Source organism: Vicia villosa, linkage group LG5, assembly GCF_029867415.1.
Source record: "Vicia villosa cultivar HV-30 ecotype Madison, WI linkage group LG5, Vvil1.0, whole genome shotgun sequence".
Taxonomy (NCBI): domain Eukaryota; kingdom Viridiplantae; phylum Streptophyta; class Magnoliopsida; order Fabales; family Fabaceae; genus Vicia; species Vicia villosa.
The window spans coordinates 86,395,659-86,420,475 of NC_081184.1; the positions used below are offsets into that span (position 1 = coordinate 86,395,659).

General features: G+C 32.0%; 1 protein-coding gene and 1 long non-coding RNA gene across 2 annotated transcripts; both read right to left on the minus strand.

The window, feature by feature from the left end:
- Nucleotides 1-14,799: 14,799 nt before the first annotated feature.
- On the minus strand, nt 14,800-17,562 carry LOC131601805 (dnaJ protein homolog). The gene is made up of 6 exons (XM_058873698.1): nt 17,237-17,562; nt 16,447-16,597; nt 16,200-16,350; nt 15,793-16,069; nt 15,499-15,697; nt 14,800-15,345 (listed from the first exon to the last, which is right to left on the minus strand). Exons 1-6 carry the CDS (start codon nt 17,384-17,386, stop codon nt 15,020-15,022), a joined length of 1,254 nt encoding a protein of 417 aa, XP_058729681.1. The 5' UTR covers nt 17,387-17,562; the 3' UTR covers nt 14,800-15,019.
- A 3,434-nt stretch (nt 17,563-20,996) lies between these two features.
- On the minus strand, nt 20,997-23,145 carry LOC131606817 (uncharacterized). Its single transcript, XR_009285060.1, has 6 exons — nt 23,002-23,145; nt 22,571-22,642; nt 22,138-22,322; nt 21,466-21,926; nt 21,274-21,351; nt 20,997-21,142 (listed from the first exon to the last, which is right to left on the minus strand). It is a non-coding gene; the product is annotated as an uncharacterized LOC131606817 (long non-coding RNA).
- Nucleotides 23,146-24,817: the final 1,672 nt, after the last annotated feature.

Consider the following 24,817-nt stretch of genomic DNA (forward strand, 5'->3'; position numbering starts at 1 on the left):
AGACTAGATATTAAATTTGACAATGGTAACACAATTTATGTCTTGTATTTAATATAGATACGAGGACAAAAGAAAAATTGTACACATTAACATTATCACGGAAATGGTAGGCGTCCAAAGAATATATTTAAAACTAGGTGAAATCCTCTTCCCACTCCCACACCTCTCAAACTCCCTCGAAGTATTTAAATACCCTTATCAAAATTTAAAATATGAAGTGTGTTTTTTAATTGTTATAATTCTATAAGCTTTACAAATCCTAAATACCATTAGGCTCCTTTCATTTTCCCTTGCTTCTCCATTTCTATATTGTAGTATTGTTAAACTAAAAACTTTTTCGAATTTAAAATTTTCTACATTGTATCATTTGTTGGATATGAGACTCCAAATATGATAGGGTAGTGAATTTTGTTTGATTGAAAAATCCATTTTTAAAACTTTTTTTTTTTTACAAAATCATAATTTAATATAATTTTGTAAATAAAACAAAGTTAAAGCATCAAAAATAGGAAAACGGGCATGCAACGAAAATAAATTACTGTAAATAATTTTTTTTGAGAGTTTCCACTATCTTGATAACTTTTAACATGATATGCCCACAAGTCGATTTTTACAAGGATTGAAACTTTTCAATGGCTAACTTCCAACCAACAAGGAACAGATTTTTAAATACATAGACCTCCACAACCAATGAAATCTTTTATCACATGCTAAACTATCGAACTAAGAGATGTCTTTTAACAGATGGCTAAGCTCTTGAAACGATTGAAAGTTTTAACTATAGAGACCTCCTCAAACAAATAGAGGTTTTACTTGGTTTACTTGACAATCAAACAAGAGCTTTAAATGGTTTAATTCACAACCAAATACCATCTTTTTATAAGGAAAATATTGCACAAGAGATAATACACTCTTGAGAAGTTACAAATTTTCCCCTCACTAACAACATTTATTCTCACAAAGCATAAATTCACTCTTAAAGCACTAAGGCAAAACTAAAGTGAGAAATGAGATATTTGTACAAAAATAGTAGAATGACAAAGAAGAATTAAAATACATTTTTTGGATAATTTTAAATGATAGAGAATCTCTATATTTATAGCCTAAAGCATGGGGTAAAATTGGAAACAATGCATGGGCTAATTAAGCCTCGTGATCGATTATGTCAAAGGTGTTAGACAAATGACTCCAAACATAAGAGGGGTGAAATATGGTATTTAAATATCATGATTAATTTAAAGATTGTATTACTTAAAAAACAATTTGTGTTATTATTCGCAAAATTAGATAGAAATGCAACATAAGGAAATAAAATTAAAAAGTAAATGATAGAATTTAAAGAGATGGAGTTAGAGAGATGGCACAGAGTTATACATGTTCAGACGAATTTTGGTCTAATCCAATACCCAAGAGATTTTCTTGAGAGTTCACTATAATCGTGAGCTTTTATAAGTTATGACCACGAACTTTGATACAAAAGACTCGAGATATTTTACACTGGCTTATTCCCCTAACCAAAATAGGGTTTTTCCACAGGATGAAATCACCAACCAAGTAGATATTTCATTAGCTAATCTTAGTAACCAAACAAAACTTTTGCAGGCAAACTTCTATAGCCAAATAGATATTTTTCAATGGTTGAACTCAAAAACTAAGCTCAATTTTTCAAAATTATCACACTCTTGAAAATAAAACGGTGGCCTAACATCATTACAACATTTTCCTCACAAATAGTTTTCACTCACAAGGCACTAAAGTAATTGGTGAAATAAAATATTTAGAGAGAGAGAGAGAGAGAGAGAGAGAGAGAGAGAGAGAGAGAGAGAGAGAAAAGAGAGTTATTAAATGTAAATAATTAGGAAAAATCCAAATTCTAGTGTGATTTCAAATGAGGGGAGGTTTTCTTTGTATATGAGAAAATGTGGCTCACAAAGGAAACAACACATGGGCCGAATTAATGTGATAATCGATTAGGCTAATTAATTAGGCATCCCAAATAATCAATTGTTAATACCATAAATGGAAAGTTTTGATTATACCAAACATTAAAAGACCCTCCCAATCAATTATAGACTCAACTAAGTAACCCTTAATCGATTAGGTCATTTGTCTAATCGATTATTTTGTTAGAAAAATGCTTCCAACTAATCATACACTCATCTAACCAGTTAGCTACGCTCTAAAAACATTTTTGGGTGATTTTGTTAAGTAAAGGGAGGCCTTAAAAATATTTTAGTTGTGTAAATGAGTTGCCTTAGTATCATAGGAGTTACTCTCCTACTTTTATAAGACTCTGCTCACTCACACGGGCACGACCAGGTGAGCTTTCACACTTCATCTCTTTCACAACTCTAAAGTTTTTAAGTTCCTTTGCCATATATATAAGCACTTCAATGGAACCTTAAATCTTCTACTTGATAAGGCTTGAAATATCTCCAAATTAGTCACCATCAGTGTTATCATTATCAAAACACCAAGAGGATTTCCAGTAACAGGATCACCAGTTTCATACATGCAAGCACATAGTTCTACATTCTCCCTCCCTTTTTATGATGATAGCATTTCTCTTAGGAAAGTTGTAAAGGAGAAAACAGATAGATAAATTTTTGAGTGGTTAAACTCCCCCTCATATGAGTAGAGTGTATACCTTATTCCCATTGAGAGTATACTTCTTCTCCTCTAGCATAATCAAAAAGGCGGGAAAAAATATATCACATGGATCATATATAATCATTTAGATAAAGGGATGAAGAAGAAGGAGAAGAGATTATATATATCATAAGTAGAGAATATACTCAACTAAGTCACAATCTGCTCCCTTGGGGTACCATAATCCATTTACTTATGGTTTCATACAGATTAGCTACTTCATTTTTATACGAATGGTGTGAATCACATTTAGCTTATTTTAAGGATCCACTTCTTATGTTAGCAATTTCTTCATAAGAACTTTATTGCTATTTTCCAAGAATTCGACTTAATCTTTGATATTAGTAACATTTTTCTTTAACTTGTAATTTTCCTTAGCAAGCTCAACAATAATCTTAATAAATTTATTATGAGATAAATAATTTACCTTAAAGTCATCTTAAATACTTGAGGTATACATTATCAGTTTCTTCCTTTTTAGAAGGTGCTTCATAATAGTCTTTTGATGAATCATTATGTATATTTTTGTAGAAATTTTTACAAGAGTCTATGTGAGGGTTTATCTATATTTCCTCCATTTATTCAATATTTTATTATTTTCGTGAAGCTTGATATGAAGGATCTTCTAATATTCTTCTAGAAGTTGACTCATCACAAATTCTTCTGGATGTTGACTCTTCATCACCGTTTCTTTCAAAAATTCTACTAATCGAAGTATATTTATCATCTCCACTGTCAGAAGCAAATATTAATCTTGATGAAACATTTTTATGTACTCTAGTGGATGAAGCTTCCTCAGCAAATTCATCGAAAGATTCTTTGGATGATCGCTCATCTATTAAAATCGTCCATTCAAAGGAGACAGTTGGGGTTGTTTTTAACTATTCTTCCTTAAAAGAGCTTTTTCATGAAGTTGATGACGAGTCTTTTAAACTCATTCCTTAATCCTTCACAGTTGAATTAACTCGTTGAGATTTTTAAGGATTTCTTCTTTTTAGATCTTTCCTACAAATCATAAACACTATTATCTCTTGTTATACGGATTGGATCAGTTTTCTTATTCGAATTCTTAACTATTAGATATTTATTATAAACAAACTTTCTACTATATCCTTCAAGATTTACAATGGTTGAGCACCATTTATGAAGATAACTTTCACATTCATTTGATGTCCCAACTTGTTGGAATTGTGTTTTCATTCTCTCTTGTTTGATACTTTGGGAAACTCCATAAATCATTTCAATAGTATCCTAAACTTCCTTGGAGGACTCACAAGTGAAAATATAGTAAAATAATTTTGAGCTTAAAGCATTTATCAAAAGATGTTTAACTTTAAAACCAAGTTTGAATTTTCTCAAATTGATGGGTGCATTTTAGTACACCCCTTTTTACTTTGTGTTACAACAATTCTATAACTTCTCGTGCTAATTTTGTCCTTATTAATGTGTTTTCAAAGTTAAGTATAAAATTGGATTTATTTTATTTCTTTTACTTATTTTTGAAATAACCCGTATTTTGACACTTTCTCATTGTTCAAGTCATAACTTGAGCTACGGGAATCTGATTGACACATACAAATATGTGTTGGAAATCTAAGAAAAATCCATAATTTTCATGTTGCTCAGAAGCCAAGTCATAGTTTAAAGGAGTCAAGTAATAAATTTTCGTTCAAGAGTTAATAAAAATAAATTAGTTAGTTTTGGGCCAAACTTATGCTTTTTGGGTCGGTGCTATTAGAGTCCAATTTCTTTATTACTTAAGCTAAAACGCAGCATTAGGGAAAACATACGATTTTGCTCGAAATAAAGAAACTTCTCTAAGAGCATTAGGATTCCTTGGAAGGTTAAGCCATAAGGTTAATCTAATGTTTCATAATTTCATCAAGACTTTGAGGTTATTATATTGCCTAATTTTATTCAATTCCTTTTCAATTATGTTTTGTGTATCTGAGTTGCTTAGTTCAAGTTTCATATAATAGGGTTGATTAAATTTGATAAATACATGTTCCTATATCTAATCGCTTTTTAACGCAGCTTATTCGTTAATTATGCTTTATCATTCGCCGTCATGCTTATTGCATAATAGAAATATAGTTCATATAGTGTTAATAATACTTGTTTAATCAATTCTATAATAAAATAGGAATTGAATCCACTTAGGAAACTGGTGATATAATAACCAATGCTAATTCGAAGATTACCAAACAAATAGATTGATTTGTTAATCATATTTGTAATTAGATTATTTACTTCAATTGTCCTAAGCCCTTGAACCCCCTTGTCTCCATCGATTAATTTAACACATAAATCCTTGCGATATGAATCGAATATCGCTTCCATATTATATATTGTTAATAACTCTTTTTTACCTGTCCGCGGTAGCGGATCACAAATCCTCTTCGGTCCAATCAAAATTGGGTTTATTTAATACCTCATCATTAAAGGAGAAGGTAGTAATAAACCAACCATTGTTTTAAACATCCCACATTTCAAAATCATTAACTTTGATAAAAGTTTCAAATCTTGCTTTCCATAAGTAAAACCTACAACCATCAAATGGTGGAGGTGTATTCATGAAAAGAATCTCGTTAAAAAAAAAGTGCTTGTTGTTTTTATCTTCCTCTTGAGAGGACTCATCTTTAAATAAGAGTTAGACTCTAATTCCACGTGTCGGACATGTGACTCAAAACACTAGAGGGGTGAATTGTGTTCAATGGAAAAATTCATTTTTAAAATAAATTATTGCACAAATTGAAGTTTAAAATCATTTTGTAAAATAAACAGAGTGAAAGCAGCACAAATAGGAAAATGGACATGCAGAGGAATGAGAGAAATACACCAGAGATTTATAGAGGTTCGGTCATAAAGAAGTGACCTAGTCCTCTCTCCAATAATTCTTCTTGAGAGTTTCCACCATTTTTAGAGCTTCTAACAGGATATGCCCATGAACCTCCTTTTACAAGGACTCAAGTTTTTCAATGGCCAACTTCAATCAATAACGAGCGAAGTTTTAAGTACGGAGACCTCCACAATAAATGAAAACTTTTAGCACAGGATAAACTGATGAACCAAGTGAAATCTTTTAACAAATGGCTAAGCTCATGAACCGACTGAGAGTTTTAACTACGAGGAATTCCCTAATCAAACAAAGGTTTTACTTGGTTTACCTCACAACCAAAAAAGAGATTTTAATGGTTTATCTTGTGACACCCTAAAAACCCTGTGCTTATTATTATAAAATAAAGCATGTAGAAAACACACATTCCCATTCAGGATGTTACTCGACGTCAAACACATATTCTCTACAATACATAAAATTCAAAAATATTTAACACCTGTCATCGCATGCTCACCTTCACTTAAGATATAATCACAATGAAACTATAAAGATAAACATGATTTAAAAACAAAAAAGTATTGTGAATCTACTTTATTAAACTCAAATGAAATACGTTAAGAATCACATCATGATAACATAAGTATCACCCCAAAAAAAGTATAACATCCAACTCTGTATTTAACATAAATAGAATAAAAATACATTATTCACCACACCCAGTGTTACAGATCAGAGCACGTAATCTAAATGCAAAACGAAAAATAAGAGAAGAACAACCTCGCGCCATCCTCCGCTCTAAGCACCTACTCAATTACGGGCTTATTTGTACTCTACGGAGGAGCACAGACCACAACAACAACAACAACAATAACAATAACAACAACAACAACAACAACAAATTGGTGAGAAATAAAATTAATAAAGTAAGCGGTACAAACTACAAGGTAGAGTATCACCACATACATATTCTACAGATAATTGCATATAACATGTCACAATATATTTTCACACCTAACTCAACAATCACACACAAAACATATATCATGCATAAAACTCATTTATGTAATATGACTCAACTATGCAACTCAATGCATATGCATGTGGTAACAACTCAACATTTGATTCTCTTAGGAACTGAGTCTCCTCTTTGAACCCATGATCCCCCTCTCTGAGCTTAGGACAAGCCACTAGTCTCCTCTCTGAACTAGCGAACATGCCTCTTGACATAACTCAAATGATGTACGAGTCATCCATATTAATATAAATGTGTTAAGACTCCTCTCTGATCCTAACATAAAGCACTAACAGCTCTTGTAATCCACTCTCTGGATTACAGCCCCACAACCACCATACATGCACAAAACAACATGAAATTAATGAAAATCAAGTATCTCAATAACTCTTCTTAATCTAAATATTGTCTCATACACACAACAACACAACATTCATACTCAACATGCGTAATGCAGATTTAGCACTCACAAACATACTCGACATACCATCATCGCCAACATAATATCAATAATACATGTAATTCTCATCAATTAATCATGTTATCCAAACATATTCAACCCCTATAAATAATTCCATTTGATGGTAATTTGTGTTATGTTTCCAACACTTTGAACAAAAACTCATTTGGACTTAAAAATCAAATGTTATGGCCAAAATCGTCGGGGAATACAACTTAGGTCAAAACGATAATTTTTCAAATTTTGCCTAGCATGTGTCGATTTATGCGACGTATGTGTCGACACCAAAAGGACATAAAGTCTGATTTTGGAAACAACTCAGTATGCATCGACATATACGACGTATGTGTCGACGCCAGCTGCAGAATGCTGAAGTTCTGCATTTTTCATCGTTGGAGGCCTTCTAGACCTCCGATTTCGATTTTGAAAAAAATACCCGATCTCAAAATTCAACATACTACAATTATCTAATGATTGAAACAACAATTTAACACATAATCCTCAACTTTCTCGAAAACATATTAACCTCAAAGCTTTAACCTTCAACAATGGTTGGAAATATTATAATTTCAAACATTAAAACCACACATAACCATACACAAAAATTCATCATTAATTCAGCCATCAACATCATACTAACATAAAAACTCAGATTTAATCAATATAAAATGCCCTATTGGAGGTTAAGGACTCCTCTACTCCGCCCTCATGCATATACTCTTTATTAAGTTTGTTCTCCCCCTTACCTTAATTCTTAGCAAGCAAATTGACTCTCTAACTTGAGTGTTGTTCTTCTTCTTCAAGCCCCAATCTTCTACTCCTAGCCTATGTCTCTTTTCACTTTCTCTACGTACTGATAGAATCTCTCAATTCTAGGTTTATCTCTTAATCTTATACTTAGCATAACTCTTCTAAAAATTAGACACTTAGCCCAAACTTACTCACTTCTTACTCCTTCCTCCCCCATAATTTTCCTTAATTCTCACATTTGGCCTAATTCCTCTATTTCTCATTTTAATTAAATAAATCACAATAAATTATTATTATTTTAATTATTAAATAATTATAAATAAAATCAATCAACTTCTAATTACTCTCTACACTCTCCTCTCAAGGTCACACACTGCTACCACCAAAATTAATTAATTATCATCATATAATAATTAAATAAAAATTATAATTAAATCAAAATAAATTAAATAAAACAATTTACTAAATCTGGGGTGTTATATATCTCACAACTAAACACCACCTTATTACAAGGAAAATATTGTACAAGAGATAATACACCTTTGAGCAATTTACACATTTACCCCTCATTCGAAAAATGATTCTCATAAAGCAGAGATTCACTCTCAAAGTACTAGTGCAAAACTAAAGTAAGAAGTGAGTGATTTGTAGAAAAAGAATGGAGAGTGAGAAATAAGAATAAAAACTCATTTTATAGATCAACTGAAACAATTGAAAAACTCTTTATTTATAGGATAAAGCATAGGCTAATTGAGTCTCGTGATCAATTATGTCAGAGGCATAATCGATTATGCTTTCCCCAAACTGGGAGATTTTGATTTCGAGTTGTTGTCAATAATTTAATAGGCTTCTCGAGTCTATTTTAGGCATTAAAAATGAAATAGTCAACTAATCCCCAGGCTTAATCAATTATTCCTTTGTAAAAACATATTTTTAACTAATCAGATAGTTTCCTAAGCAATTGGCTAAACTTTTTTAAAAATAAAAATAAAATTTTATAAAATCAAGAGAGGTTAATCAAGAGGATTAAATGTGTGTGTATGTGTGTGATTTTATTTAGTAAAATTAAGATTTTATCTTATACCTTTACTAACATCGATCACTCAATAAAGCATAGCGGACTTTCACACTTCTTCTCTTTCACAACTCTGAAGCTTTTAGCTCCTTGTCACGTTGTCTTTAAATTTAGCCTTTATCTGGAACCTTGAATCTTCTTTTTATGAGGCTTAAGATAACTCCTCATAAAAATCTTCATCATTAGACAAACACTTTATAATAGATATTTGCTAATTTCACCTGGCGCCGCTAGACATAAGGTGTTGTCTTCACAAATAGGTACGAATAACTTGATCTCCAAGCACATCAATCTTGATCTCTACAACTTTGATCAATACTACTTGATTATCATAACTTAATTAATTACAACTTCGATACTCAAGCACATCCATTTGATCACTACATTAGATGATCTTTAGGATTCGTCTTGGTCAATATATTTTAATATACACATCCCTAGCTTTAAGCACCAAGAACCATCACTTGGTAAACACATCAAGCACTGTCACTTGATCTACATATCAAGCACCATCGCTTTATTAAAACGTCAAGAACCATAACTTGATCAATTACTTGTCAAGCACCATCACTTGAACAACATATCAAGTACCATCACTTAAACAATAACTTGTCAAGCATCATTACTTGAACAATAGCTTGTCAAGCACCATCACTTGAACAACAACTTGTGAAGCTCCATCACTTAAACGAGAACTTGTCAAACACCATCCCCTGATCAGTCCTCAAGCACAATCACTTGAACCAACATATCCTTGAACACCAAGATTGATGAATACTTCTCTTAAGAGTGTTGTCATCATCATACCGAAATAATTTTTTGATGCATACTTCATACATGTAACAACATAGATTCATATTGTTTTTCATATAAAATTGATTGAATCTATCACATTCTCAATGTGTTTGGATAATTTATGTTTTTATGGATAATATGTATTATTAGTATTTTTATGTTATGGATGACTTTGATATAATGTTTTGGTAAACTAAACATGCAAATATAAGTAGAACATATATATTACTATAAAACACATGTTTGAATTATAAAATATGAATGTTTAAAATACATTAATAACACATTTAGATTTTAGAATCCAAACACAGTGCGAAGCGACAGAAACTAAATTTGTTCAAAACCTTGGGTTAATGTATTTGTTTCAATTTGAATTATAGAATTTGAATGCGTAAAATACTTTAATTAGACGTTTGAATTATAAAATGTGAACTTGTTAAACATGAAAGAAATTAATTTGTGGTCTAGAACGCACCGGTATTTTTTATGGATTAAAATGCACAAAAACTTGTTTAACCTATTGTGCTTGATTTATTTTTATTCATAAACATAAAAAATGAACCTTTAATAGAAATGATACTTAAACTAGTTTCATTGACTACATCAATGGAAATTCAATCTATTTAGGATAAATGTGATTGTATATTATATAATTTGAAAGATTATTTGAACTAATTGGATGGTAGTCTTAACTACGATGATACAAAAGAACTGCTAGTATTGGCTATTGACATTTGTCAATTGGCTCAGATGGACATGTTTGGTTCATAAACAAACAAATTAAAAAATGACAATGATGTCATAATCATGTTCTATATATTTGGTCAATATCGTTCTAAGAAGATGATTGAGTTAGACACTACTCTTGTCAAATATGTTAAGCTCTTGTCCCAAAACATTTAATGAAATTGCAGTTTGCATGGTTGAATAATGAATAAACTATTGGCATTGTAATTCACATTTAGTGGCAGTTTCATTGTGCTGCAAGTAAGTGACTTGCAACACAAGAAATCCGTCAATTCAGTTTATCAATTATTTTTCATCTATTTAAACTTTTTCCTATTGTTGTGATTGATCTAGATCATTAAGACCAAGCCTTTAGTTACTTCTTCTTGCATTTCCCTAAATTTCATCACTCTCTCATGTTCATTATCTTGTTAATCAATTAATCATAACAAATTGTTATCAAGAGACGATTTGATCCAAGCTTCCATCAATGGGAAAAGGAATCAAAACATTTAATCAATTCCCTAAAACTATACATGTGTTGAAAGGGAAACATTATGATAAATGGTGCAAGAAAATGAAAGTTATATTTCGATTTCAAGATGTTCTTGGAATCATGAATGATGACTTTCCTGCATTAAAAGCCAATGCAACTGAGGTATAGAAGGAGGTTTTTTGTGAATTTAGTAAGAAATTTGGGAAATGTTTGTTCTTGATCTACAAATGTATGGATCCAAACATCTTTGAGAATATCATAAAGGAAGAAATAACTAAGGGTGTGTGTTAAGAGATGTATAAATGTGATGAGAAATTGAATAAGGTGAAATTGAAATCTTTGAGGAACAAATATGAGAGCGCACATATGAATGATGGTGAGGAAGTTGCAAATTTCTTCTCAAGAATGGTGTTGTTAACCAATCAGATGAAGTCATGTGGTGAGAAGATCACTTGGACTGAGAAGCCTTAACCGCCAAATTTGACCATATAGACATTGAAATTGGAGAATCAATCGAAATCCCTAAGATTAAGCTTGAAGAGTTGCAAACATAATTTGAGGCATATGATTTAAGGTCAAGGAAGAGAAACTCTCAAGAGGTTGCATAACAAGCTCTGCAAGCTAAATTCTTCAAGAAGGTGAAAAAAGATGCCACAAAGGTAAATAAAAGAAAAAAATGAAATAAGAATGAGTGAAATTATGGAGGTGTTGGCAAGAATTTAAAGACTCAAGGAGATCCAAGCAAGAATTATGCCTCTCATAACAGGAAATTCAATAAGAATGTGGATATGAAGGAAGTGCAATGATTTTTTAGAATAGCAAAAAAGGAATGATATATTAATATAAAATAAGTGGATGTTACAAAAATACAAAAAGAATATAAATCAGCTAAAATGTTCAAGAGAAATTATCTTGAAAAATCCTAGGATAAAAACAACCTAAAAAGTGAAACAACAAACTCACCAGAATAAGCAAAAACCACATCCAAATTGATCAACCAGCAGAATTATCCTAAAGTGGTAGACACACCATAGATCTTGAAAGAGCAAGCTGGAAGAAGGAAAATACAACCACCTTCTTAAAATACAAACCAAATTAGGGAATTTGGTTGCCTAACACACCTCTAGATGTCAAGCCACTTGATCAGATCACGTTCCTAATCAACCAGATAAACAATAAAATTCGGAGTATGGGCATGAATCCACTTCCAAAGAAAGCTGATAATTTAGAATATATAGTGAGCAATCAACAAGATTTTCTGACTAAAAATAATTTTGTTCAAAATTTTCCATTCAAACCACAAAACAAAGTTCTAATGCTATAGCTATATAGTTTGGCTGCTATGCAGAAAGTGTTACTTCAACAAAGATTCCAGTGCTAGTGGCGAAGAAGAATCATAGTTTGCACATTCAAACAATAATGATTCTGATGAGCTCATACTAATGGCAAATACACATTTGGCACAAGATAAAACCATTATATATTATCTTGACACAAGTTGCGATAACCATATGACAATCAACAAAGATTGGTTTATTAAACTTGATAAATCGATAAGAAGGGTCATTATATTTACTGATAATAGAAAAGTTACATTTGCAAGTATGGGGAAATTTCTCGTGAATAGGAAGGATGGACAAAAAGTAATCATAAGTGATTTGCTATATGATCCTTCAATGACAAGTAACCTAATAAACTTGAAACAATTGCTTGACAAGAACTATACCATGATGTTAGAAGACAATGAGGTAAAGGTGGTTGGTGCAAGTTCTAAACTAAGTTTAAAGGCACCTTTGTCAAACAACATAATTTTCTCAATTATGATCAACATGTTTGACCATCAATAACTTACATCAAAACTGAATTTGACATCAGATATATGACCATCTAAATTTTAAAAGTTTGAGCTTGAAGCATATGAATTAAATGATTTACGGTCTTTTTTAGATTAAAATGCCAAAGCAGATGTGTGAAGAGCGATGGGTGGAAAAGCAAACAAGGAAGTAATTGAATCATGACTTGCCTATGAAGTCAAACAGAAGTTAGAGATTTTTCACTCGAAAGTATGTGGATTATTTTAAATGAAGGAAATGAGAGGTAACTTTTATTTTCTAACTACTATAGAGGAATTCACCAGATACATATGAGTTTATTTGATGGAGAAGAAAAGTGAAGTATTCACTCAATTCAAAATATTTGAAATGAAAGTTGAAAAACGGGTTGAATGTGACATCGAGATTGAATATACTTTAACTGAGTTTACACAATTTTGTGATAAAGAAGGAATTGAGCATGAAATAATAGCTCCTTACGCTCCTCAACATAATGAAATTACTGGAAGAAAGAATAAAAACATATTGAACATGGAAAGAAGCACGCTTAATGCAAGATAATTGTGAAATCATTTATGAAGAGAAGAAACCTCAGCTCGATTACTTATTATAAATAAATGTCCAATAAAAAAGATAGTGAAGAAATCATATGAAGATTTGACGACTCTGAAGCCAATTGACTTTACTTCATACATGTTCTTGAACAATCAATAAGAAAGTCAGATGATAGAAATCATACAATAATCCTCATAGATTACCATTCAACAAGGGCATACCAACAATTCTCACCTAATAAGAACAAGATGGTTATAAATAAAGATGCGTAGTTTGATTAGAGCAAAGGATATAACTGGATGAAAGTTTCAAATAATTCAATGTGTAGTGGTGCAAACTCAAGCAAGGTTAGAAAAATATTGCAAGAAGATCATGTAGAGGAAGTTGTGCAAGAATAGGAGGTGAAAAGATTTCCTAAACATGCAATATATGAAGATAATGACTTGGTTGAATAAGTTAATATGGAAGAATTTGACCTAAATGACCTCAATAAAGCTCTAAAAAATGAAAATTGATTGGCAAGAATCTATAAAGGAGAAACTAAAGGAAATTGAGAAATTGAGAAGATTCGTACTAAGAAGATAGTTAATTACTCAAGCAGGAGAGTAATGGATGTAAAGTAAGTCTATAAGCTAAATCTTAAACTAAATGTTAAGATAGTCAAATACAATGCAAAGCTAATCGCACAAAAATCCCTTCAAAAGCATGGAATTGAATTCAACGACACATATGCACCAATTGCTTTTCTCGAACAAGAAAAATCATGCAGAAGATATCCTTAAAAATTCAAGCTAGGCAATTACACCCATGCAATTACTCTCAAAGAAATAAGTACATAATTGGAAAAGGACACAAGTGATCAAGTGATGAGTTTATGGCCGCGCAACCTTGTATAATTAAAATGCTGGTCAATAAGATAATTATGCAAACACTAGGCTTGACATTTGCATAGTGTAATGTAATTAGTCGAGTAATAGAAATAGTCCTCAAGACATGCACCAATTGCTTTTCTCGAACAAGAAAAACCATGCAAAAGATATCCTTAAAAAATTCAAGTTGAGCAATTGCAACCATGCAATTACTCTCAAGGAAATAGATACATAATTAGAAAAGGATAGAAGTGATCGAGTGATGAACTTATGGGCGCGCAATCTCGTATAATCAAATTACTGGTCTATAAGATAATTATGCAAACACTAGACTTGACATTTGCATAGTGTAATGTAAATAGTCGAGTAATAGAAATAGTCCTCTATTAGTACATCCTAGCCTTTGGCTTTTGCGAATATTTCTTTTACTTGTTAGCATTTAGACCAATAAACTTGAAAAAAAAAACTATAATATTTATCTTTAAAAAAGTAATAATTTAAAAATATATATTAGTAAAAACACCCGTGAAAATTTTAACTTATTTATTATTAACTATGGTTCAACCGTTGGTCCCATTTTCAAACATTGCTTCAAATATCAAAGGCTTTTAAAGTTGGGATCTAAAAACAAAAATCTCAAGTTAGGCATACAAAAATGTGCTATGAACATTCAGTTTTCTTCATTTGTCCAAACTTTTCAAGCTTTTTTTCTCAACCATAATGCAAGAATGGGCTAGAACATAGCAATAGCCAAGATATAATAGATATTTCAAAAATAACAAAACATACACAAAGTGTTTATGATGTCAAAATGGAATTTATCCCATCGACAATAAATCGAAAGCAGTAAGGTGTTCACATTCTCAAAACCATTGAACCAAACACTGCATAAGTTCTGTCCACGCTACGGTTAAAAAAAAACAGTAACATATAATTATCATCACCATCATTGTTCCTGATTCTACTGCTGAGCGCACTGTACCCTCTGTGCCCCACCAGGCATATCATCATCTTCATCATATGCCTCCTGTTGTTGTTGCTGCTGCTTCCTCCTTGTCTCCTCTTCCATATTGACGTCATGAAGTGTAGTTTCCTCACACTCATCGAGCTCCATGTCGGTCAACTGTGACGAAGGTTTAGCTGGAAAAACAGTCTCCAAAACCTTCACCTGATCAGGACTTAGAGTCTCGGGGAACTCCACAGTGAAGTGAATGTAAAGCTTGCCCTTCATAAAGGGGGGTCTCTGGTACATCGGCATTCCCTCGTCGTTAATAGCCTTGTATGAATCTGCATAACCAGCAACAAATACCAATTTTTTAGCAAAGCATGAAATTGCCATTATAATAAAACCAACAAAACACGACTCAAACATGAATACTAGCATAACACGTTGTCAAACACAAGAAACACCTAAAATCTGAAATGTCTATCATAACATACCAGGCTTGACAACTTCTCCAGGGTTTGATTTGATAAGGAGTTGACGACCATCCAAGTGAGTAAGCACAAATTGGAAACCACATAAAGCCTCAGTAAGAGACAATGTATGCTCTACAAAAAGGTCTTCATTCTTTCTTTTGAACTTGGGATGTTCTTTCTGCTGAAGCACAAATACAATATCCCCAGTAACTGTGTCTGGCTGCACAACACCAAAAAAAAAAAACTCAACGTCAGTATAAACTCTACATAATTAATTAAACTCCAATGCAAATATCACTAAAATTATCGACGTACTGCTTCATCAGCTTCCCCAGGGAATGTAATCTTCTGGCTGTTCTGCATTCCTTTCTCCACATGAACTTCAAGTACTTTCTTTTCTTGTACAACCTTCTCTCCCTTACACTGTGGGCAGCGATCTTTGTCATTGATAGTCTCACCAGTACCCTTACATTCATTGCAGGGATGCTGCATTTGCTGAATCATTGATGGACCGAGTTGCCTAATTGAAACCTTCATACCAGTTCCTTGACAACCAGCACATTTCAGGGAAGCCCCGGATTTAGAACCTTTGCTGCAAATTATTTCAAATAACAAGTTATTCTATGTTTTAATTGAGGTTAAAACACAGCATAATAAGATTATCGATAAAAAGAAATTTTCCTCTAAAAACTAATCAAAACCAAAACTGTTATGATACCTACCCACTGCACTTTGAGCACAAGACATTCCTCGAGAGAGAAAGCTTCTTAGATGTTCCAAGATAAAGATCCTCCAGAGAGACCTTGAGAGGGTGAACAACATCTTCTCCACGTCTCTGCCTCCGTCCTCGGCTACTACCACCGCCACCACCACCTGTTCAACAAACCATAACTCCTTTAAGTTAACCAAACCATACAACAATTGGTGAAGGAAAGACCAAACCAAATACCACAAAACCATAATTCTCACCAAAGAAAGACGAGAAGATGTCAAATGGATCATGGCCGCCGCCGCCACCACCTCCCATTCCTTCCTTAAGAGCATCTTCACCGTATGTATCATATATCTCACGCTTCTCAGGATCACTCAGAACATCATAAGCTTGTGCTAGCTCCTTGAACTACACCCCACAAAATAAAAAATTCAGTAAATCAACTCAATAAAAACACCTAAAGCCTCACCTTAAAACAATTGCACAAACTTAAAGAGAGAAATTTGACACATAAAATGCAATCAAAAGCAATTCTTCTTTGGAAGTAAAATTGATTTTGGAATAATTTTGAGGTGTTTGGTTCTTCTAAAGTAAAATTGATTCTACCTTCAGAATTGATTCTACTCTAAAAATTGTTGCTTATGAGTTTGCGCGATAATTTTACATATTGTTTAACTCAATTTAAGATAAAGTTATCTAAACATAAATCATATTCAACTCACACTTTTAACCCGAATCAATTTTCCATAATCAATTCACTCAAAATCAATTTTTTTCCCGCAGAATCAAACATACGCTAAAGTCAATTGAATCAAAATCAATTATTGCTACATTCAAACTCAAACAACGGCACACCTGAAACTTCAAGAAAACCTAACCCTAAATGTAATAGAAATCCAAAATCAAATCAAATAATTCAAAATTAATCAAAGCGATAACCAATTAATCATCCATAATTCCATACACAAGACAATAAAACAAATCAACATCAAGAAAATAAATTAAGCATCAAAATCAAAAAAATTCAAAAAGATGAAGAACCCTAACCTTCTCGGGATCACCACCTTTATCAGGATGATTCTTAATGGCAGCTTTCTTGTAAGCTTTTTTCAAATCATCCTGAGAAGCGTTCTTAGAAACACCCAGGATTTCATAGTACCTCGTACTATCACTTTTCTTCGGTGCTCTCCCAAACATCGTTCTACTTGAAAACCTAATACAGATCGAAACCTACGTCGGAAGAAGCGATCAACGAGAGGATGGAGAAGAAAGGAGTAACAAGGAGAGTTCTAGATCGGAATAAACTAGAAAGAGGAGAAACAAATTGGTTACGCCAATTTGTTATATTGGATTTGGTTGGATTTAATGGACGGTTGTGATTGTGTGGTTGTTAGGGTCCCAGAGAAGAAGGGTCTAGAAGAGTGGAAGTAGAGTACGAATTTGGTTCCGAGTTTAGGTGAGGAGAAAAACGTGTGAACCGTTGGATTTTTAAATTTGGGTTATGTGGAATATTTGTTCTCGATCCTTCTTGGCAAGAGGGACGAAGACATTGTGGAAAATTGGTTGTTATTTCTTGGAAAACTAGTGACAAACCCGGGTTCTGGTACGGGACGCGCATTTATATTAGATATATTTTAATAAAAAAAGTCTGATACCCGTGAAAAAATAATAATTGAATGTATAATTAATAAAAAAATATTTCGATCAATAACATTAAAATAATTTCAAAATAAAATTATTAGTATCAATTACAAAAACATTTGAATTAATAATAGTAAATTTTTTTATATAAAAATAATGATTAATTAAAAAAATAAGTATTGTTGTGATAGTGATCAGTAAAAAAAATTATAATAGTAACATATTAATAGGATTAATAATTACATTGTTGGGTAAATTAATTTAGATGAACATGCAAGTAAAATGAGTGATTTTTAATTTTGGAATGGACAATGAAAATATAATTCTATTGTATTAAATAATGAGATAGATATATTTTTTGTCCTTACAAAATTACCAATTTTGAATTTTATTCTCTATAAAAAAAAATCATGTTTTAGTTCCTACAAAATTAGTTATGCACGCAGAAGGATTAAAAAGTCATGCAAAACCAATTTAATAAGGACTAAAACATAATTTTTTTTAAATGGATTAAAAGTCAAAACTTGAGATATTTTAGGGACAAAAACATATTTAATGTTAGATGGGACGCGCATTCATTCATTTCAGATGTATAATTGGTATTATAAAATATATATTATTCAAAATTATGTAGGGTTTATAATTTTGCTATCTCTGCACGAGTACTGGTTTGGCCTGGACCGGATATACCAGATAAATTGTGTATATCTTCTAAGATCGAGAAGTATTTCATGCAACATCGATAAGATATATGTTTTATTGTGGAAAACCAAAATAAAATAAATGTTCAAAGATAGTGATATAAATTTAAAATTAGTTGAAAATATTAAGTTTAATAAATGAGTTGAATAAATATTTAAAATTAAAATTAGTTAAAAATCAATAGAAACACAATTTAGGATAACTCACATAAAAAATACGTATTTATTGTAATAATCCGTGCGTTCGCACGGGTTCTGGTATGGGACGCGCATTTGTTTCAAATGTATATATTTTATTAAAAAAATATTTGATACCTGTAAAAATATAATAATTGAATATATAGAAAAAAGTCTGGTACCCGTGAAAAAATAATAATTGAATGTATAGAAAAATGTCTGGTACCTGTGAAAAAATAATAATTGAATGTATAGAAAAAAATTGGTACCCGTAAAAAAATAATATTGAATGTTTAGAAAAATGTCTGGTTCCCGTAAAAAAATAATAATTGAATGTTTAAAAAAATGTCTGGTACCCGTGAAAAATTAATATTTGAACGTGTAAAAAAATGTCTGGTACCCGTGAAAAAATAATAATTGAATGTATAGAAAAATGTCTGATACCTGTGAAAAAAATAATAATTGAACCAGGTTTATCAGATACATATAGTATTAAGTAAAAAAATCAAAAATATTAAATTGATAAAAAAAAATGTCTGATACCCGTGAACAAAAATATTAAATTGATAAAAAAAATTCCAAAATAATTTAAAATAGTTTTAAAAATGGTATAATATTAATAAAAAATCGTTTTTAAAAAATAGTTTTTATCATGAAAATTCAAACAAATTAAAAATATCAAAATATTATTGAAGAAAGAAAAAAAATGAACTGGAAGATAAGTGTATAAGTTTTTTAAAACTATTATTGTTAAAAAAAAACTATTAAACACATAATTTGTAAAAAAAAAAATCAATTCTAAAATATATGGATTATTCATTTATATATTATACCCGTGCGTTCGCGGGGATTTTGATATGGTTATCTATGCGTTCACACGGTACTGGTGTGTTACCCGTGCGTTCGTACGGGTATTGATCGGGTACGCACAATTTTTTAACATATATAAATTGTCATTTATAAAAATATTTGTATCATCAATATATATTTTTATAATTATAAAAATATTTTTATTATTAGTAGACTTTTTTCAATTTATAAAAATATTTGTTTCAATAAAACACTTTTCCCCGTTTATACAAATATTCATATTTTAATTGTTATGTGAATATTTAAAAATATTTAATATATAAATAATTATAATATTAAAATAGACCATCAATAAATTTTTTTAATCTTTTCTTAATATATAGCTCACTTTCCATGTATTATCCTAACTAATGTTCATAAAGATATTATAACATTGTATAAAAAGACAAAAAAAAAAGTACAAATGTGGTTGACAAATAAAAAATCATATAAATATTTTGAGAATAAGTATACTATTAAGATGCATACATATTTATAGTAGTTAACATATATGCAGTATCATATTGCATTGAAATAAAAGTTTATATTTTTAATCTTAAATTTTGGTCGAGTACAAATTCCTTAAAAGGTTCTAGATTAAAGGTTATCCTATTGTTCTATAAACATATCAAAAACTCAGTGTAAATCCATTGTACTTGTGCAGCTAGTTTCTTTTAGTCTTGACTTCAATTTTCTTGAATTTTTGGAAGTGATACAATATACCTTTAGCATTTATACTAATTTCAAACAGTGTTCGTTATTCTTATATATCACTTATCAGATAAAATTATTCCTTTTGTCTTACTGCTGAGAATGAGAGTATCATAATTACTTCAGAAAATAGTCAAATTATGGTTCCCTTTTCTTATATATGAACTGTTTGATATATATATTTAACCATTCAGACCCTTCAACTTTATAAATACCTTTATAAATATAGGCAGAAGTAAAAAATAAGTCTGTATTTAAGATTTAAATGACAACATGCAGAACCATGACTTTGATTGATCTCAAATGATCACTGCATTGGTCTGCCGACAAAACAGGCTGCATTCACTATCATATTTGTTTCCAAATCATTCACCCACACCAGACCAATCAAAATCTTGATATAAACATAACTCCGAAAAGATCAGATGCAACAGTGCATAAACCGATACAATGCATCTCCAAATTTAATTGGTTTTGTAATGCCAATTGCATAGAACCAAAGGCTACTGCTCCTCATAACTGCAGCACATGACAGGTACCCCGGACGAACTATTGTCGGCTTCATGATTTCCTCCAACCGCACCTACCAAACAAAATTGAGCAAATACCACAACACCCAAGTTAGACAAAAAAAGAATATGCTAGCACATCAACCGAACCACACCGTGTACAATAGCCAGAAATCAAGAAGACAATACTAAACATTAGTAGAAAAAACCAAATATATTAAAGTGCAATTCAAGAAGAGCGTATATGTTCGACGCTAATCGGATGTAGATATCTGTCTATTCGGCGGAGATGAGCCGACATAAAAATGTGAAGCTTAGTTCCTACTAAATCCTCCTCCTCCTCCTCGCATATGTGCACCTAGTTCCTGCAAATTAAACATTAGCATTCACTGTATCTTCAAATAACCTCATAACATTCAGCTTCTGCTTCGCAATTTCAAAGGCATTTAGCAATAGCTCATAACCTACTAAGTATAGTATTTATAAAATCCCTCACATTCGTTCATATCACCATTGAATAAGCCACTTCTCAGTCTCCTTCGATGCTGCAACATATCTTTGAATTGAGTCCAATCTAACAATTGTTGAATATGTGCAGTTACCTACAGGAGATGATATAACAGAAAAGTTGCAACTTATCTATCATTATAAATCTAAAAAAATAGAAATAAAGATCTATAACAATTACCAAGATCGATATCGATGAGCAATGTGATGCATGCCGATGTACACGTTGCCGCAAACATAGAACGCAAGAGTAAAAGGAAGAGCACGATACCTCGTTAATCTCCGGAGAAAATCGCATCTACAACGGTAATTAATAACAATAATAATAACCTTGATGCATCAAAAACAGAGTAGGTATTGAAAGGACGTTAAGCACATTATGCGGCTAACACAGAAAGAATATTTCAATGATGTATTATTGATTGTGAAATAATGGATACCGTTCCAATCAGTCATACCTGAACTGATATCCCGCGTCTCTTCCAGAATCAGCTTACATGACAGAACATTCTCCCACTCTAACAAATAGGTGTAGCAGAGTTGTAGCATTTGAGTAGTGCCAAATCATGACCCTGCAGTTCTTCGGCCAACGCGAGCTACAAAACCAGCTTTGATTGGAGCAACTGATCTTCCTGATCCACACTGCAAGCAATACACCAGTTATTAACAACATAGAATTCAATTATTAACGACCAATCAGCCCGTATATCCAAAACAATAATCCAGACCAAACTTCTTAGATAAGTGCATCAGACTAACCTTCCTAAAAAATTATTCAGCAAAATTCGTTACAAAGAAAAAAAATCAAACATAAAGCAAACTATAAGAAAATAGAAGGATTCAAACTTCAAACCTAACAGAAATCGCAGCACAGAGCCTATCCCAGAAACCTATTAAATCAGAGCCCGAGAGAAGCATCGAGCCGCCTACATCCTAAAATGTATATGAAGTGAGATATCCGGATGTAGACGTGCTACTCAGTCAGCCATGCACTGGGGGCAACGTCACTCCCGACTCCGGGCGGCCTCATCACCGAACCTATACATACACATTCTACAGTCAATACTTCCTGCCCAAAATAATACACTCTTATGGACATTCAATTCAAGGAAAAAAGCTACTGCAAGTTACATAATTAACAACCATCCATACATCAAGTATTAACTTTCAACTTCCAAAACTTATCCCCTAACACTTATGTCCAATCAACATAGAATAAATTACTGCATCACAAAAACAATCATATCTAGTCAATACACGAGTTCAGGTTCAATAACAGAACCCACCTTAACATCTAACCTTCGATTTCCTTTTGACTTAACCTTTAACTACCAGCTAACATCGTCACCATTCCTGACCTGCACCGGGTAAACACATATCAGTCTAAGCAGCAAGCTAATACAACTTCAGGATCAGATATGAACCCTCATATTTATTGTTTTTCGTGCAAATAAATTTGCATGTCTGGCTAAAACATAGCTCACATGTTCAAGTCCAAAACGTTTATGAAAAAGAAATCTCCCCAAAAGCATTGATTATGAGTGCTATACAATTTTAAAACAAAAAATAAGATATTGAATCATGAATAGCCAAGCTAAATTTCAAACCATGAATCCATACCATTATTAAATCAACCTAAAATTAGGGTTTAATGGAGGTTAAGTTAATAACAAAACCTAAACTGAAAAATTCAGACAGAGTTCATTCTGAATCTTACCACCACCACAGTCACTGACGGAAACACGTTGTTGCCAACGCAGATCGACCACCGTGAAACTGAACACCGCATATCTAACGCACATCACGATAACCATACAATCAGACACATTTAATAAAAGCATAGTAACAAAATCTTACCAATGGTATGTGTCATACCCTAATTTTTGACCCCCCTGAGATGACATATCCTCAGGATTTTCATCAGGTCAAAGCAAGTACCCAGAACAGTCACTTCTTCATCTGGCATTTCATCGAGGATGTTCAAAGACAAGAAAACTCAGGCAAAGGATCAATCAGTAGAAGGATTAGTCTCTAACATAATCATAGGACTCAAGAGCTTCATTTTCTCACCCATGATTGGTTAGACACCCAGTCCTCTGAATACAGATTTACTCAGGTCACCAGACTAGGGTTTTTAAGCCTATCAAGGACTAAAATCAGGGATCACCTTTGGGAAACCCTAAAAAGCCCCAGGGGATCATTCAAAGACATCAATCATCTTCAAATAGCTCATATAACAAGATCCACTGGACATTACACCCCAATTCAAAGTTTACAGTCATCATTTTCATCTGGTCGACAATTAGGGTTTTGTAACCTAAATCACCAGGATAGTTGACTTTTAATTAAGGCATGGATCCAAAACTCAAGACATGATTCAAGAACCTATACTACCTCAATATAAACCATTTACATCACTCATTTGAGGAGAAGATCTTGATTCTACACAAAAGTCTAAATCTCACTTTATTTGGAAAAAGTCAACTGTATGGGATCACCTTTGACTCTTAAGATTTTTGGTCAAACCATGACTTTCAAGGATCAATATCATCAATATATGGATATTAAAGTCATTTGACCAAAGAAATTCAAGAAGAATCTTCAAGGAGCAAAAAGTCGGGAATTAGGGTTTTTGAGGGCATTGTGGGAACTCAAAATTTCACCTACACAACTCAAAAAACTTCCAACATGAAAGTTGTAGATCTTGCAAAATAAAACAACATCTTACAATAGAACTTTTTTCAAAAGATCAATCATTTAAGAGTTTTGGAAATTTTGAAGTTTTAGGTCATAAACACTTAGAAAATTTTCTAAGTGTTTTAACCTAGTTTTCTTCCAACTTTGGCCTCATTTTTCACAAATTTGCCAAAGGATTCTGAAGAAACTCCAAACTAATGATTTGAAGTAGATGTTTAGGGCTTTCCAAATTGTGTTCAACCTTCTCCAAATTCATTTTGAGCTAGGAGTTATGCTTGTTCAAAGTTGGCCTCATGAAGTGAAATTATAGGTCATGCATCATTTTTGAACTTTGCAATTTTGTGCACATGACCTCAATTATGGATGCTACACGACCCATAACACATCTGAAAACATGCCATGCATTCATTTTCACCATGCCATGATAATTGAAGAATATTCCTAAAACAAGAACATGTGATTATGTAATGATTACATTTGAGAATTTATGGCAAATTGATGAATCACCCAAGGAATCTTCTCATCAACCAATTAGAGCTCACTTTGTATCTGAAATGTTCCCTAAGATCAGATAGAATCAAAGGATAGGGAGCTGGCTCGAAAATGCAATGATCACACTTGGATATTCTTTGAAATTTCTTCATGGCTAAGAAACCAAATTCACTTCACTAAGCAAGCTCACTCTCTCAATCAGTACTGAATCATTTGCCTATAAATAGGAGAGCATACCTCAGTAGAAAAACACACCAAAGCAACCATATTCCTTGCTTTCTCTTTCTCTTCTCATGCTTATTGTTTTTCAAAGTTCTTTGGCAAGAAGAATCGTTTTCTTCAAA

Excerpts from the sequence above, each read along its gene's own strand:
- LOC131601805 (XM_058873698.1), bottom strand. The coding sequence starts at position 17,386 with ATGTTTGGGAGAGCACCGAAGAAAAGTGATAGTACGAGGTACTATGAA. Across the intron at positions 16,598-17,236 it reads AAGGTGGTGATCCCGAGAAG|TTCAAGGAGCTAGCACAAGC; the intron begins GTTAGGGTTCTT and ends TGTGGGGTGTAG. Across the intron at positions 16,070-16,199 it reads TTGTGCTCAAAGTGCAGTGG|CAAAGGTTCTAAATCCGGGG; the intron begins GTAGGTATCATA and ends AATAATTTGCAG.